At 49.9% G+C, this 16,295-nt stretch overlaps 1 protein-coding gene across 1 annotated transcript in view; it reads left to right on the forward strand.

Annotated features, from left to right (window-relative positions):
- Window positions 1–16,295, forward strand: part of Plcg2 (phospholipase C gamma 2) — a 123,243-nt gene that overhangs the window by 35,414 nt on the left and 71,534 nt on the right. Inside the window, exon 3 of the mRNA XM_038312744.1 lies at window positions 15,994–16,143. Coding sequence (XP_038168672.1) covers window positions 15,994–16,143 — 150 coding nt within the window. The remainder of the gene's footprint in view (window positions 1–15,993; window positions 16,144–16,295) is intronic.

Raw genomic sequence — 16,295 nt, forward strand, 5'->3', positions numbered from 1 at the left:
GCCTTGGTTTGCAAAATGCTGAACCTGGTGGGGAAATGAAGGGTTGGCCTGCTAACCACAGTGGGGACTCATTTGCAAGAGTCAAGCTGGGGCTGGGCCCTGCCCTCCCCCTATCACAAGGGAGCCCTTTCTGCAGGCAGCTCCCCTGTAGGAGAACCCAGTGGGTCCCCAGTTCTGAGTGAGGGAGCTCGGGAGAAGTCAGGCTCTAGTTTCAGTCCTCTCCTCTGAGGAATGGGCTGATCGTAAAAGCGTGAGATGCAAAGGAGGGGGCACTTCAGAACCCCTCATTCGCCGTGAGTGCTTGCCCGGGTATCGCTACTGTGTAGACTTGGTGGACATTTTCAGAGACCTTCCGGCCCCTCTGTCACATGGCTTCTACTTTCCAGGAATAATCCTCAGATTCAGTAGCAGCGTATCTTCTACATTTCTTTTTGAACATAATTTAAATTTATTGATTTACTTCTGAGACAGGATCTGATAGCCCAAGCTAGTCTAAGACTTGCTATCTACTTGAGGATGGTTTTGAACTTCAGATCTTTCTACTCCCACCCCCGAGTGCCGGGATGACAGATACCGGGCACCATACCTAGGGCCTTGTGCACGCTAGGCAAACTTGCTCCCAGCTGAACTACATGCCTGACCCTAACTTTAGTTAAACTTCCGGGAGTCACCCCACGCCTCGTCTTGACAAGACCTCCTTTCTGCAAAGCTAAGGATGAGGCAGAGGCCACCTGGTTCATGTGGGTGATAGTCAGCTGGAGATGGCAGGATACGTGCCAGAATTGGCTACTTGACTGTCCCTTGTGTGTGCAGCCTGACGCCGGGCCCCGATGGTCACCCAAAGACCTTGAGTGGTTATTGTAAATTGTAGCAAGAAGCATGAAAAGAGGAAGTCTGGGGAGAGGAAGGGGAGGTTCAGAGAGGTGGCTCTCAGAGCCAGGCCTGCATGTGGTGCACTCGGTCCTGATTGAGCTGCCTTGCGGAGCTGCTGCCTTCAGAGCGGTCTCCTTCCCTCAGCTCCGCCTTAAGGAAGTGCTCCCAGCACAAGGGCTCTGCGCTTCCAGAAGGGCTCACAGACTTTGGGTAAAACCAGTCTTTTATAGCAGGAGAGAGCTGAGGAGATGGCTCAGTGGATAAAGTGCTTGCCGTACAAGCTCAAGGACCTAAGTTCGGGTTCCCTGTACCCACTTAAAAAAGCTGGCCATTGTGGTTTATAACTCCAGGGCTGAAGGGGCAGAGACCTCAGATCCTGAAGTTCACGGACCAGCCAGCCAAGCCGAACTGAGGAGTTTCAGGGTTAGTGAGTGACCCTGTCTCAAAATGAGCAATAGAGGAAGACACTTGATGTCAACCTCGGGCCTCTACACATGTGCAAATGCACCTGCACACACACACACACACACACACACACATGCACACAGCCACACTAACTAGTGCATACAAGACCTACACATGCACACACACATGTACACACCTGCACCAAGTAGTGCATATAGCACACACGTGTACATACCCACACGAACTAATGCATACAACACACACACACACACACACACACACACCACTCCAAAATGTACATACCCACACGAACTAATGCATGCAACACACACACACACACACACACCACTCCAAAATGTACATACCCACACGAACTAATGCATGCAACACACACACACACACACACACACACACACATACACACCCCACTCCAAAAGATAAAACTAGTAAGATCTATGCCCCTTGCCCCCCCAAGGTTTCCCAGTCCCAGGGAGCTACATATGCAGGGGTTTGGGTGGGGGATAGGGTCACGAGGACTCCAGCTGATCCCCCAGAGACCACGCCTTCTTCTACACTCTTCCCACACCTCATCGGCGCCCTTTTCTTGTGGGTGTATCTTGGCCTAAGGTTCCTGAGCCAGCGTGGCCTTTCCCAGTGAGCTGGAGACTTCTGAAGCAGCGGGGAGAGAGCCATCCCGCTTGACTTAGCAGATGACTGACTTTGGCCTTTGGAGTTCCCACTCACTCATAGAGATTTCCCCGGCTTTTAGGAAAGGACCTGGCTGCCGTCAGTCTAACGTGTTCACCCCAAGGTGTTTGGAGAGGCCTTGTGGGGGGTCCCTTTGAAAACAGAGAGGGTGAGGAAATGTCCCTGCTCATCCCGTCTTCGAACCTCTCACCATGGGGCGGTCTATCCACCTTGATTACTTTGGCATCCAAACCCAACCAGGTGGCCCTGATTTCATGGCTGCACCTTCTGCGGGTGGCTCTAGATAAAGGGACTTTCTTCTCAGGGGTTCGCGGGAAGATGAAGGGGCTGGGGAGGCTGGAGCTGGCATCTACCTCAAGGAAGCCCTGTTTGTTCTCTGTCCAAGTCAGACGTTTCTGGCTGGCACTTGACCTTGGCAGCGCTCCGTATTCTCCAGGCTGTTGATGGAATGACCATCCGTCCGTCCGTGGGTGTGCGTGTCTTGGCGCAGGAGCTGAGCTCTCTCTAGACCAGCAGGGATCAGGAAGAGCTTGTCCAACCTGCTCAAGCCGGTTTCCTCTTCTGCAAAATGGAAGAAGTGAAGAGTTTCACATCTCAGAGTGGCGGAGGGACTCTGGAGAGGACTTGGCCTGGGACTGAGGGATCCTGAACCCTGAGTAGCAGGCTTGTGTGAAGTCTGAGGGTGGCAGGAAGTCTTTCTTGGAGGGGGAGCTCTTGGGGCCCAAGGTCCACCTGTCCAAGAACCTTCCTTTTTATTTTTTAAAAATAAAACTTTTATTTTTATTGGCCAGTCTTAGTTATGCATTTTCATACATGAATTTAGTGTTTTCTTTTCTTTTCTTTTTCCCTTACATTCACTCCCGTATCTTCTCGTCCCCCATATTGGTCCTGTGCTCACCTGCTTTCTCCTGTCTTCATGTCGTGTGTGTGTGTGTGTGTGTGTGTGTGTGTGTGTGTGTGAGACCTAGTCAGTTTAATTAGGGTAACTTATAGAGGTCAGAAGTCGCACCCAGAAGCATAAGAACCTGCTTGACCAATAGCCACACCAGTAAAGAAAATGTCTCCCCACTGTGCTTGGTGGCACATGCTTATAATCCAGCATGCAGGAAACAGAGGCAGGTGGATCTCTGTGAGTTCAAGACCAGCCTGGTCTACAGAGTGAGTTCCAGGACAGCCAGGACTACACAGTGAAACCCTATCTTGGGAAAAAGATAAAGAAAAAAGAAAAGGTCTCTCCTTCCCCAGCAACCATTAGCTGCCTATAAACCCCCAGGGAGGGGCGGGGCAATATGAGTCCCGCCCCCTCCATGATAGAATGTTGGGCGCAATCTTGTGCAAGTCTTGTGTAGGCATTCACAGCTCTTATACAATGGCCGTCTCATACCAAAAGACAGCAATGCTTCTCCTCCTCCTCTGGCTCTTACTGTCTGCCCCCTCTCCCATGTTGTTGTCCGGGCCTTGGAGAGAATGATGTGGATGTCTCATGTAAGGTTAGGCACTCCACAGCGACTTATTCTCAGTCCCTTGGCCAGCTAAGAGTCTTTGCAGTGACCACTGCCCAGCACACAGGAAGCAATGACTTAAGTCGTCAGTACTAATCTGTGGGTGTATATGTAATTATTTACAGGGTAATCAGAAAGCCCATAGCCTCCTAGGTGGTGAGCTGAGGTGTGATTTGGTTGATTTGGCTGTAGCTTACTCTGATTTCTATTGGGTAGCGAGGAAGAAATCTTTGCTTAGGACTTATATGGATTCTTCTCATGGAGTCTTTGCATCATTTTGCTCTCTAGAACGTGAATTTAACCCTGCAGGTACAGAGAGAAAGTGCCTTGCTCCCCTGGTCTCCAGGACACTGCCGTTCTCGGCAGAGGGAGGTAGAGGAAGCCTGGGCCCATGGCACTGCCTCCTTGATTTGGGTGTTGGCTCCGTCTTGGAGTGTGTGACCTTGGGTAAACTTCTTGCCTGCTCTGAAGTTTAGTTTTCACATCTGCAAACGAGTGTCCTAATGACTCTGTCATAGGGCTGCTGAGAGCACAGAGCGGGATGCTTTGGCCAGGGCCACCCCCAGAGAACTGAGTCACGGTTGTCAATGGCAGAAGTATCTAGAGTGTTCTGTGGGACCGTGGTGGTGTTCACACGTGCCGCTGGCTGGTTTAATACGGCAGAGGCTCATTCTCTCACTCTGGAGGGTAGGTGGCTGGCCTGGAGGTACTGGCAGGGCTGTGGTCCCCTGAAGACCTGGGGAAGCCTTGCCTTGCCTTGCTCTCCTCTGGCGATGGCTAGAAGACCTTGGTGTGACACGTTCTCTCCTATCTCTGCTCCTGTCAGTAGATGGTCCTCTTCCAGCTGTGTATGATTTGGCTCAAATTCCCAACCCCGTTTGTTTTTGGTCCCTTTAATATTGGCAGTTGAAGCCAGGGAGGGCTTGGCGCGATTTAGGCAAGCATTCTGCTCCAGAACTACACACCAGCCCTTGTTTCTTTGAGATATGGTCTCTTGCTATGTCTCCCTCTGTATCCTAGGCTGGTTTGGAACTTACCGCTTACTTTGTAGCCCAAGCTTGCTTGGAGCAGTTGGTCTTCCTGATCAGCCCTCCTGAGTGCTGGGATGACAGGCTTGTGTCACCACACCTGTCTTCTTTCTCCTCACAAAGGTGCTAGGCACTAATTCTCATTTTGCCTACTTTAACATGATCCAGTCTTAACTTGGCTATATCCTCAAGGGCCCTATTTCCAAAGAAAGTTGTATTCATAGGTCCTGGGGGTTAGGACATACATGTAATTTTTCTTTTTTCTTTTCTTTTCTTTTTTCACTGGGGAAATGCAATACAACCTTTGTAACATGAGAGGGCCAGCTTGTTGGGGTTTTTGTCCTGTCAAGTTCCCAGCCGTTTAACCCCAAAGAAAATCACAAAGGGATCTCTATAAGTTATAAAGCTGATTGGCCCATTAGCTCAGGATACTTATTAGCTCTTGTAGCTTATATTAACCCATTGTTCTTATCTATGCTAGCCACATGGTTCGGTACCTTTCTCATCAGGGCAGCTCACATCTTGTTTCTTTGGAGTTTGGGCAGGAGTGGGAGGAATCAACTTCCTCCTTTCCAGAATTCTCCTGTTCTCATTGCATCATTTTTACTTTCTGTCTGTTTTTTCTGCCTATACTTTCTGCCTGGCCAGTCAGCGTTTATTTAAAACATGATTGACAGATTACAGACAATTCTCCTGCACCAAACCTTTAGTATTAGCCATTTATACTTTATCTCCAGGGCCACAAAGGTCAAGGCTAGAGCCATCTTTACTCTGAATCCATGGTATTCAGGGTTTTCATACCCTGAGGACTTATCAGTTGCTGGGTCTCCCACTGTCCTCTCATGTGGGCACTGGGGGAGTTAGTGCAGCTTCTTCAAAGTTACATAGTCATTGAGTGGAGGTGGGACTGGACCCTGGGTCCCCAGGTCCTAGAGCCACCTCTATCCTGCTGAACCATTTTCTGTGTGTTGGCTTGTATGCATGAGTGCATGCATGTGTGTTTGCACATGCATGCATGTGTGCACCCTTGTGTGTGTGCCTGTAGCAACCACAGGCCTGTTTCATTTCTGGAGCTAAGACTTTCTGAATGTGAGCAGCCATGAGAAACATCAGGGAAGAGGATTTTGGGTCTTGTCTTCTATCGTCCTCTTTCCCTGGCTAGCAGTTAAGGAAGAGTCCTGACTTGGGGACTGGGGATGTGGCTCAGTGGTAGAGCACTTACCTACCTAGCCTGTGTGAAGCCCCGAGGTCAACTCCTAGGTTTTTTTTTGTTGTTGTTTTTTTTCAAGACAGGGTTTCTCTGCAGCTTTAGAGCCTGTCCTAGAGCTAGCTCTTGTAGACCAGGCTGGTCTCGAACTCACAGAGATCTACCTGCCTCTGCCTCCCGAGAGCTGGGATTAAAGGCGTGCGCCACCACCACCCGGCTCAACTCCTAGTATTGAAAAAAAAAGTAATATGATTTGGAGTTAGATCACGCAGGTTCAAATTCTGGCTTGATCAATGCGACCTAGAATGGGTCATTTCCTGTCTGCCTAGTTTCCCCACATGTGATGTACTGAGGATAACGTAGCCTTACACATGGACACAAGTAACAGAAACCCTCTGTGTTGCCCAGGCTTGATGAGGGTTCCTTCCCCTTTCTCCTCTTGGTTTTCTCTGGCACCAAGAGGCAGGTCCTGGGAAGGAAGATGAGGAGCGGCACTGTCCATGGGAGACAAAGCAGTAGAAAGTTCTCTGTATCTGTTGGTAGAAACAGAGATAAGGGTCAGTGTTCTAAGAACCTTCCTTTTCCTGTAAAGACCACAGAGCCTCAAAGACTGTGTGCGTGCGTGCGTGCATGTATGTGTGTGGTACATAGGGCCACTGGTTGACCAAGGTCAGTGGAGGGTGCCTTTGAGACGGGACCCCAGCTTACCACTTCTGTGATAGCTCAGCATGCCCGGCCATCCTGGTGCCCATCACGACTGTGTTCCCAGCTAATTTCAGAAGCCATGCCCTTTCCCAAAGACCACTCAGTGCCAGGCCAGCTCTGGCCCTCCTGCAGGCACTTCCTCTGGGTTCCAGCATCTTCCTTATCAGGAGGCCACAAGAGCATCTATTTCTGGCCTTGCTGGAAATAGTGTGGTCCTTAAAGGGTGGAGGGCGGAGTCAGCTTCAGGAACAGAGAAGCAGCCAGTGGAGGGATGAGAACTCAATCCTCTGTGCCTAGAGGGGCAACTCAGGGTCAGGTGTCATGGCCAGGTGAGTGTGTGTGTGTGTGTGTGTGTATGTGTGTGTGTATGTAGGTCAGAGGTCAGAGTCAGGCAGGTGTCTTTATATAGCACTCTCTACCTTATTTTCTTTTAATTATTTATTATTATACATGTATATGGGTATTATGCTTACCTGCATTTACAAGTGCTGTGTGCATGTAGTACCTATGGAGGCCAGTAGAGGGCACTGGAGTCCTCAGGAACCGGCGTTTTAGATAGCTGTAAACCACCATCTGGGTGCTGGGAACAAGACCCTGGTCCACTACAAGAGTAATAAATACTCTTAACCTCTCAGCCATGTCTCCAGTTCCTGTACCTTAGTTTCTGAGCCTGGGTCCGCTACTGGATCTGGTGTACCTGACTTAGCTTGATCTGGCTGGCAGGCTGCACCTGTCTGTACACCAAGTGCCAGGGCTACAGATCCACACCACCGTGCCTGGCTTTTACATGGTCACCAAGAATGGAACTCACGTCCCAGTGATGGTTCAGTTTTAAAGCATGCAGCATGCGTAGAAGTTTGTATCCACAGGAAGAGACTGAGTAGTTAGTGTGTTTACTTAAGGAACTGTTGGCCCTTAGCCATATATACTTACTGCCTCAACTTCTGAAATGCTGGCTGATTCTTTGAAAGACCTCTTCTGATGTTTGGACAGCACGAATAGAGAGGATATGATCGCATCTCTGTGTACCATCTCCCAACTTGGATCTAGACTGCTCTCTGAGTCTCCTGACCCAGCCCCTTCTCTAGATGACCTTGCTCTGACCTCTATTTCTATTGATGGGTCTTGCACAGGGACTTTGGCTTCCTTCTCTTCTGGGCTGAGATGTCTCTGTCAGTGACCAGAGGAGAAAGCTCCTCTTCCTCCCTGAACTTGCAAGCAACTGAGCTGGAAAAAAAAATGAGGGAGGTGGTAGATAGGAAGCCACAGAGTATCATGTAGCCCAGGCTGGCCTCAAACTTACTCTGTAACCAAGGTTGACCTTGAACTTCTGATTTTCCTTAATCGCCCGAGTGCTGAGATTGCAGGGGTGCATCATTATGCCCAGTTGGTCTGCTGGCCTGGAACCCAGGGCCCTCCCTGTGCATACCAGGCAAGCATTCTGCCAGCTGAACTGACACAAGGAGTGGAAGACACCCAAGAGTGTGCCGGGATCATGGGCTCTATGCTCGGTGAGCTGCCTGGAGAGCAGCCTTAGAATTGTGCCCTGGTGTCTGCCTTGCCTACTCCGTCCCCAGCGCTCTTGGGTGCTCCCAGGTGGCCTGTACCTGCCCTCCCCGAGCGGCAGAAAGCAGAGCAAGGCAGGTGACTGTGGAGGGGTCGGTTGAACCAGAAAAGGACAGGAGGCTCAGCATGGCCGGACTTAGCCCAGGTTCACAATCAGAAAGTGTCCCTGCCTCTGCCTTGACAGAGTGGCTGGGGCAGAGGGCGGGGTGGTGGGAAGCTTCTGTCACCTCAGACTCACCCAGGGACTGACACCTCTGCAGAACAAAAACATTCACCACTATGTGGACGAGTTCCTGTGGGCGTGGTTACCAGCATACTCTACACAGAAGCAGGAGGCCTGGGTGATCTCTCACCTGGGCTCTTTGCACAGTTTCTGAAACAGGTGTTGCTGTTTTTAACTAAGAGCAGCCTTTCCTCTCCATCCTTAGTGCTTGAGATTGTGTGTGTGTGTGTGCGTGCATGTGTGCATGCATGAGCGTGCGTGTGCATGTGTGTGTGTGTGTACTTATGCATATGGGGGTCAGAGGACAACCTTGGGTATCCAGTGAGCCTCACTGAGTCCTCTGTCTCCATCTCCTCAGTGCTGAAATTATAAGCATGCATCACTACACTGGACCTTTTTATGTGGAATCTGGGGACTTGGACCCAGGTCCTCATGCTTGTATACTGGAGCTTTAGCCCCAGTTTCCAAGTAATTTTTAATGTCTAAGACTTTGTTCAGAAGGCTCTATCTAGCTCTGCATTTACTCATGGAACAGTGGCAGCCAAGCCAGAAGAAAGTGACCTACCCCAGGCCACACAGCCAGGAGAGAAAGAGCTGGACTTTAAGCCTAGGTCTTCTAGATGCTTCCAAATATCTAGGCTACTCTGACTGCTGTGGGCTAGATCGGTCTCCAGTGTGTGGCAAGACACAACTGCGTGTGAATCAGCCTGGCACCTTTGGTTTCTTTAAGTGGGTCCCTGACTGAGCTGTCACAGCCCTGGCCCAGTGAAGCCAGTGGAGGAGCAGCTGAGAGGTGGAACGGAGCGCCTGCCCAGTAGCTGAAGAAACTTTGACAGACACCTCCTGGGGTCATGGCTTGTTTGCTTTCGTTCACAGAGTAGTGGAGCAAAGTCTCCATCTGTGTAGAACTGAGATAGGGAGATGGGCTAAGCCGGGTCCCCAACCCCACAGAACGGTGGGAAGCGGAGCTGGGGTTTGAACTGGGGTCTTTGGACTCCCTCACGGGCTCTGTCCTCTCTTCCCAGCCTGAGCCCATCTTCAAGACTTGGGCCAGACAAACACATGCACACCCAACCGGCTTCCGGGGCAGAGCCTTGTCCATCATCACTTCATCCTGACGTCCCTTGTGCTGGCTTGTTGTGGCGCTGGGACCACATGCGCGGGCAAATGACAAGTTGGCAAGGAGGGTCAGAGCACACGTGTGCAGCTGTCCGGCTCTCTCTCTCTCTCTCTTCCCCCTCGACTGTGTCTTGAGACTCTGTGAAGATTCTGTTTGTTGGCAGACAGTGCCATTTAAGGTCAGGCGTTGGAAAGAGGGCCACCTTCTGGGTGTGAGGGTTTGGAGGATACCCCAAGGGTACCCTCCAGGAGGCTGGAGATCAGGAATGGGAGGAGCAAGGAGACAAGAAGGCTTTTTGTTGTCTTGTTTTTGAGGCAGAGTCTCAGGGAGCACAGGCTGGTTTTGAACTTCTGATCCTCGTGTCTCAGCTTCCTGAGCATCGTGCTAATGTATGAGCCACGATACTGGTGAGGAGACTGATATATGAGAACAGAATGTCACATCTCAGACAGGGCATCCAGAGGTGGGTGATATAAGGCAAGGGACCGAGAAGAAGAGTGGTAGTGGAGGCACCCCCCCACACAAGTGGGGAGGGCAGGAAGTGGGAGGCTGGTTAACTCCAGGAACCAGGGTTGGGAGGGTGTCTGGACCTGGGGAAGACCCGAGATGATGCCAGGAAGGGGCGGGACATGCAAAGACCAGGCCTCGCCTGTGGCTCTTATCTCATTTCTTCAAGCAGGAAGCTCGGCCACGGAGCCCCCACCACACAAGAACACACAGTCCAAGCTCAGCTGCCCTTAGCCTGCTTCGCAAAGGCAGGTGGTGGTTTTGCTAACTGTGCCCAAGGCAGAAATCCCCACCAGCACAGAAAGTGACCCCTGACCATGCTGCCCCATATCCTTCCCATTATTGGTAACTGTTGTCAGGAAACGGGGAGGTGGGGCTCACCTGCTGTGCCTCCTTGTGCTATTGTAGACACATGTGCAAATATGGCTGTTTCTCCTTGGCTGGACTGAATATATTTCTTTGTGGTGTGTGTGTGTGTGTGTGTGTGTGCGCGCGTGCGCATGCGTATGTATGTGTGCGAGCATGCCTGTGTGAGGCCGGAGATCAACAACAGTTGTTTGCCTCTGTTTGTTCTCTGTCTTTATTCTCTTTGAGACAGGGTTTTTCACTAAGCCCAGAGCCTCCCATTTCGTCTAGGCTGGCTGGCTGGAGAGCCCCAGGGACCTGCCTGTCTCTAACCCCCAGGGCCAGTGTTACAAATGCATGTAGCCACACCCAGCTTTTATGTGGGTGCTGGGGATCTGAACTCAGGTCCTGATGCTTGCATAACAAGCGCATGACCCACGGAGCCATCTTCCCAGCCCCTAAATCTATTATGTTTCTGAGAACATGAAGAATGGCAACTTAGTGGGGCTTAGCAATATTCATATTCACAACATATCATATTCACAATACAAAGGGAGCAGGACTGTCACTCAGCTTGAGCACCCGACCCGTTTCCCCAACATCAATTAGCACTCAGACTAGACTATGTAAGATGCTCCATTTCCTCTCTACAATTAGAGAGTGTCTACTCAAAAGAATTCCAAATTATTTGATGCTGTAGTGGCCTTTTTTTAAAAAAATTATTTATTTATTATGTATACAATATTCTGTTTGTATGTATGCCTTCAGGCCAGAAGAGGGTACCAGACCCCATTACAGATGGTTGTGAGCCACCATGTGGTTGCTGGGAATTGAACTCAGGACCTTTGGAAGAGCAGCCACTGCTCTTAACCTCTGAGCCATCTCTCCAGCCCCTGTAGTGGCCTTTTTACTGGGCATGTGTTATGATTTGGATAGTGAGTGCCCTTTCCCATAGGCTCTGTACTGAGGGCTTGCTTTCCCAGTTGGTGGTATTCTTTTGGAAGGCTCTAGAAACTTTAGGAGGTGGATCCTAGCCAGAATGTTACTGGGGTGTACCCTTGAGAATTGTGTCTTGCCTGGGTTCTTGTCTGCCTGCCTGTCTGTTTGTCTGTCCATCGTGTGTCCCTCCCACCCCCACTCTGCTCTGACATGCCATTCCCATCATGAGGGAGTAAAACCCGAGACTGGAAGCCGAATGACTGGAAGCCAAAATAACCCGTTTTGCCCTAGACTGCTTATGTGAGGTGTTTTATTATGACTTCCTCCACCCAACTTCGCATGTGCAGACACAATGTCGGAAGGGCTGAGAGATTGCTCGTTCTGGAAGTGCTTGCTGTGTAAGCATGAGGCCCCAAGTTCCATGTGGAACCTGGGCACAGGATACATATCTGGAACCCCAATGCTGGGAGATCAGAGACTGATCCACGGGGCTCCCTGGCCTGCCAGTCTAGCTGGACTGGTGAGCTCCAGACTCTGGAGAGATGGTTCTGTGGTTAAGAACACTGGCTGCTCTGGAACCTACAAATTCACCCCCAACCACCTGTAACTACAGTTTCAGGACATCCAACGCCCTCTTCCTGCCTCCACAGGCACTGCATGCATGTGGTGAAAAGATATGCATGTAAAATAAAAATAAATTTCGAAAATGAAGTGGATGGCTAGAGAGATGGCTCAGAGGGTAAAGGTGTTTGCCCCTAAGCCTGACACCCTGAATTCTATGCCAGGGACTCACATGGTAGAAGGAGAGAACTGGCTCTTAGAAGTTGTCCGTATGCTGTGACACACTTAAATTAAAACAAACAAAAAAAAAAACCAAATAAAATGTTTGTTTAAGAAGAAAGATGGAGATCAATAGAGAAAGATGCCTGATGTTGACCTCTGACCTCTATGTGAACCATGTGCATACACACGGGCACCCCACCATGTATGCACATGATCATGTACATAGCCACTTAACACACACACACACACACACACACACACACACACACACACACTATAGTAGTGGTTCTGAGCTACCGTTTTCTTCTGTGCTTTCTCTATTTTGTGTTGTCATGGAGACGGTAATGAGACAATCTGTCAAAACACCAGCTGAATTTCAGCTCTGTTAGTGTAATGCCAGGCTGATTAGATGTGAGCATGAAGAGTCAGAAGGGACCCAGCGAGTGGGCACCAGCTTTGCTGCAGGATCATCTTTAACAAGCAGAGCGGTGGGGGCGTGTCTCTCTTGCTGCCTGCAGATGTAAGCCCTCACTTACATTGGTTTTGCATTGGTGGTGCCTGCACATGAACCTCCTGCTGGAGGTCTGAGGTCTGGAGGATGCATTTTTGGGCGGATGGCAATGCTGAGATCCAGGTAGTGAGAAGTGAGAATGTCAGTTTGGAGGTCAGAGGACAACTCGCAGGAGTCTCTTCTCCCCCTGCCATTGTGTAGGTTCTGGGATTGAGCTCAGGTCATTAGCCTTTACCTGCTGAGCCGTCTTGCTGGCCCTACACTGTATTATATTTATTTATTTAGTCATATAATCATTCATTCATTTAATGACTCCTGTCCATCCTTGCTCAATTGTCTTAATGATTTAAGAATGAGTAGGTAACACACACATAGAAGTTTCTACGCTTTCGTCAAACTTATTAGGTGCTGTTAGGAATAGACATATACCTGTAATCTCAGTATTTGGGAAGCTGAGGCAGGAGGTTTGTGAACTTGAGGCCAGTCTGGGTTACCTATTGAGATCCTATTTGAACTCCGCTAGCCATCCCCCTGGCGATGGTTGGGTGCTGTCTTAGTTGGGAACACACATATGCAGACACATTCATTCCATCCTCAGTAAAGTCCTGGGTCCGAGTAATGTTGTCGTGCCAATACTTGACAAAAACAGAGACTGGTTAAGTGACATCATTGCCGGAAGCCACTGCTCTGATGGGGAGGTTGTGTGACAATCTCAGGCTGGCTGGCTCAGAGTCTCTCAGCCCGTGTGTCAGCTGTGTCACGTCTTGTGAATTGGATGGCCCCAGGAATGTGGAGTCTGTCTCCCCGACCCTAGGCTCTTATCCCAGTCTTAGGTCAAATCGGTTTCTGTGTTGCTCTGTGCCTGAGGTGGCCTGAGGTGGCAGGGTCACTCTGTGAGATGTGCCTGCCTGCTGCAGGGTTCCTACTGGGCATGCCACTGAAGACATGACACCAGTTTCTCAGCTTTGTAGATGATCATGTCTTAACAGCACACCCCCACAGTTGATGGGGGGGGGTCTTCCATCTTCCTGGGGGTTCTGGGTCACTGAAAGAGCGTAACCAGGCAGGAGAAACCCCTCAGCTACTCACAGACTTCATCTGCTGATCATCCGTAGGCCTGGGAAGTGTCATCCATGGATGTGAAGGGCTTGACGATGAATAGCCATCACTGAGGCCTGGGAGGTGACCTCCAACCTTGGGTGCAGGACTTGGTCTGGGCTTGAAGTCCCTTGTCATCCTAGTATCCCTAAGAGTGTGATGGATGGGGAAGTGATTTCTAGCTTACAAATCCCCCCCCTGCAAAAAATCCAATATAGGTGTCCAGCTGATCAATTGCCCAAGACTGTTCATAGCAACCTCGTCACCAGAAGCAAGTGTTCATCAGTGGATACTGAATGGGGAGAGAAAATGAGGTATACACAAGTGTGCCAGGAGTATCACCCATATTCACGACTGCAGTGCCAACTCATGCTCTGGCAAAAGCAGACTTGGAAAAGGTGGACCTTGAGGAGGTCGTACCTGAGACCCTGTCCTTGATTCCATTTCCATGAAATGCCCAGAACTGGTGGCGCTCTGGCGATCACAGGTAGATTAGTGATTGCTTCTATTAGGGCTAGTGTGGGCATGGAAGACGGTGGGGGGGACAGGGGAAGGGTCCAAGTTTCCCTCTGTGTCACAAAATGTCCTGAAATAAACTGTATAAATGGCTGTGCGTATCTGTGAGGACATTGCAGCAGTTGGGGGTCAAGGGAAATAATCTTAGTTAGGATTTCTTTTTTTTTAAAAAATATTTATTTATTTATTTGTTTGTTTATTTATTTATTTATTTATTATGTATACAATAGTCTGATTGTGTGTATGCCTGCACGCCAGAAGAGGGCACCAGACCCCATTAAAGATGGTTGTGAGCCACCATGTGGTTGCTGGGAATCGAACTCAGGACCTTTGGAAGAGCAGGCAATGCTCTTAACCTCTGAGCCATCTCTCCAGCCCAGGATTTCTTTTTTTTTTAAAAAATAAATCTTTATTTATTTATTACATATACAGTGTTCTGCTTGCATGTATACTTGCAGGCCAGAAGAGGGCACCAGATCTCATTACAGATGGTTGTGAGCCACCATGTGGTTGCTGGGAATTGAACTCAGGACCTCTGGGAGAGCAGTCAGTGCTCTTAACCTCTGAGCCATCTCTCCAGCCCCCTTAGTTAGGATTTCTACTGTTGTGAAGAGACACATAATTACGACAACTCTTATAAAGAAAAACGTTTAATTGGGGCTGGCTTACAGTTTCAGAGGTTTAGTCCATTTTTTGTCATGGTGGGAAGCATAGATGCTCGTCTCATGGTGGCCAGGAAGAAGGGTGGGGGAGAGAGAGGAAGAGGGTGGGGGAATGACTTACTTCCTCCAGTGTAGAAGGAATGGCGGGCTGTGTCCCGCCACCCGGCTAGCTTTACCCAAAATAATTACACGGAAACTGTATTTATTTAAATACTGCCTGGCCCCTGGCCCGTTATCTGTAGCTTCTTATTGGTTGATTCTCATATCTTGCTTTAACCCATATTTAGTAATTTATATAGCACCACGAGGGGTAGCTTACCAGGAGAGATCTTAACCAGCGTCCATCTCAGAGAGGAGAAGCATGGAGACTCACTATGGCGACTGCCTGAAGTGTCTCCCCTCTCTTTCCCACAATTCTGTTCTGTCTACTCCGCCTACCTAATTTTCTGTCTCTTAAAGGGCCAAGGCAGTTTCTTTATTAATAAATGAAAGTAACACATAGACACTCCTCCATCACTCTAGCTAGGCCCTACCTCCTGTCTAGCACCCCCAGTAGACTACTAGGTTCAAAACCGGTCAGTGGACTAATTGTCACCTCCGTGGCCCCACTTCTGAATACTGTTTCCTGTGTCGGGTCCAAGCTCTGACACATGCGTGTGGGGTACACTTTAATGTTCACATCGTAGCACCTGTCTTAGGGTTTTTATTGCTGTGAGGAGACACCATGACCACAGCCACTCTTACAAAGGAAAACATTTAATTGGGGCTGACTGACAGTTTCAGAGGTTCAGTCCGTTTTCACCATGGTGGGAGAGGGTGGCACACAAGCAGACATAGTGCTGGAGAAGGAGTTGAGAGTTCTACATCTTGATCTGCAGGTAGCAGAAGGAGACTCTGTGCCACACTGGGCCATAGCTTGAGCATATGAGACCTCAAAGGCTGCCCCCACAGTGACACACTTCCTCCAACAAGGCCACTCTTCCTAATAGTGCCACTCCCCGTGGGCCAAGCATTCAAAAACTTGAGTCTAAGAGGGCCATTCCTATTCAGACCAGCACAGCACACCCTTCCTCCTCCTGGGCTCATTGGGGGTGGCAGATACCTGGTGGCTTTCGGTTTCCTGTTCACACTCCAGAGGAGTGGGCCCTGAGCTCAGATGGGAGTCCAGTGCAGAGATGGACTCACCGCTGTCTTCTAGGACAGAGGTGCTGGGGTGCCTGGGTGGCAGGGTGTGGCTGGACCCTCTTCTGCTGTGATCTGGGGATTCTGATGGGCTTGTGTTTGCTTCCTTTCAGTGGACATCATGGAGATAAAGGAAATCCGCCCAGGGAAGAACTCCAAGGATTTTGAGCGAGCCAAGGCCTCGGTCTCCCGCCACAAGGGAGAATGCTGCTTCACCATCTTCTACGGCACCCAGTTCATCCTCAGCACGCTCAGTTTGGCAAGTGGGTGCAGATTCGTCTGCTCATCTCCCTCCCTGGGCCTCCTTTTCCTTCTGAGAGATCTCTGGGAGAGGATACTCGTATCTGTATGCCCACTCGTACGTGTTCTCGACACTTCCTCTTAAGGCCCAGCCCTGCTGATTTCTAGTTGTGTC

Source organism: Arvicola amphibius, chromosome 15 (genome assembly GCF_903992535.2).
Source record: "Arvicola amphibius chromosome 15, mArvAmp1.2, whole genome shotgun sequence".
Classification (NCBI taxonomy): Eukaryota; Metazoa; Chordata; class Mammalia; order Rodentia; family Cricetidae; genus Arvicola; species Arvicola amphibius.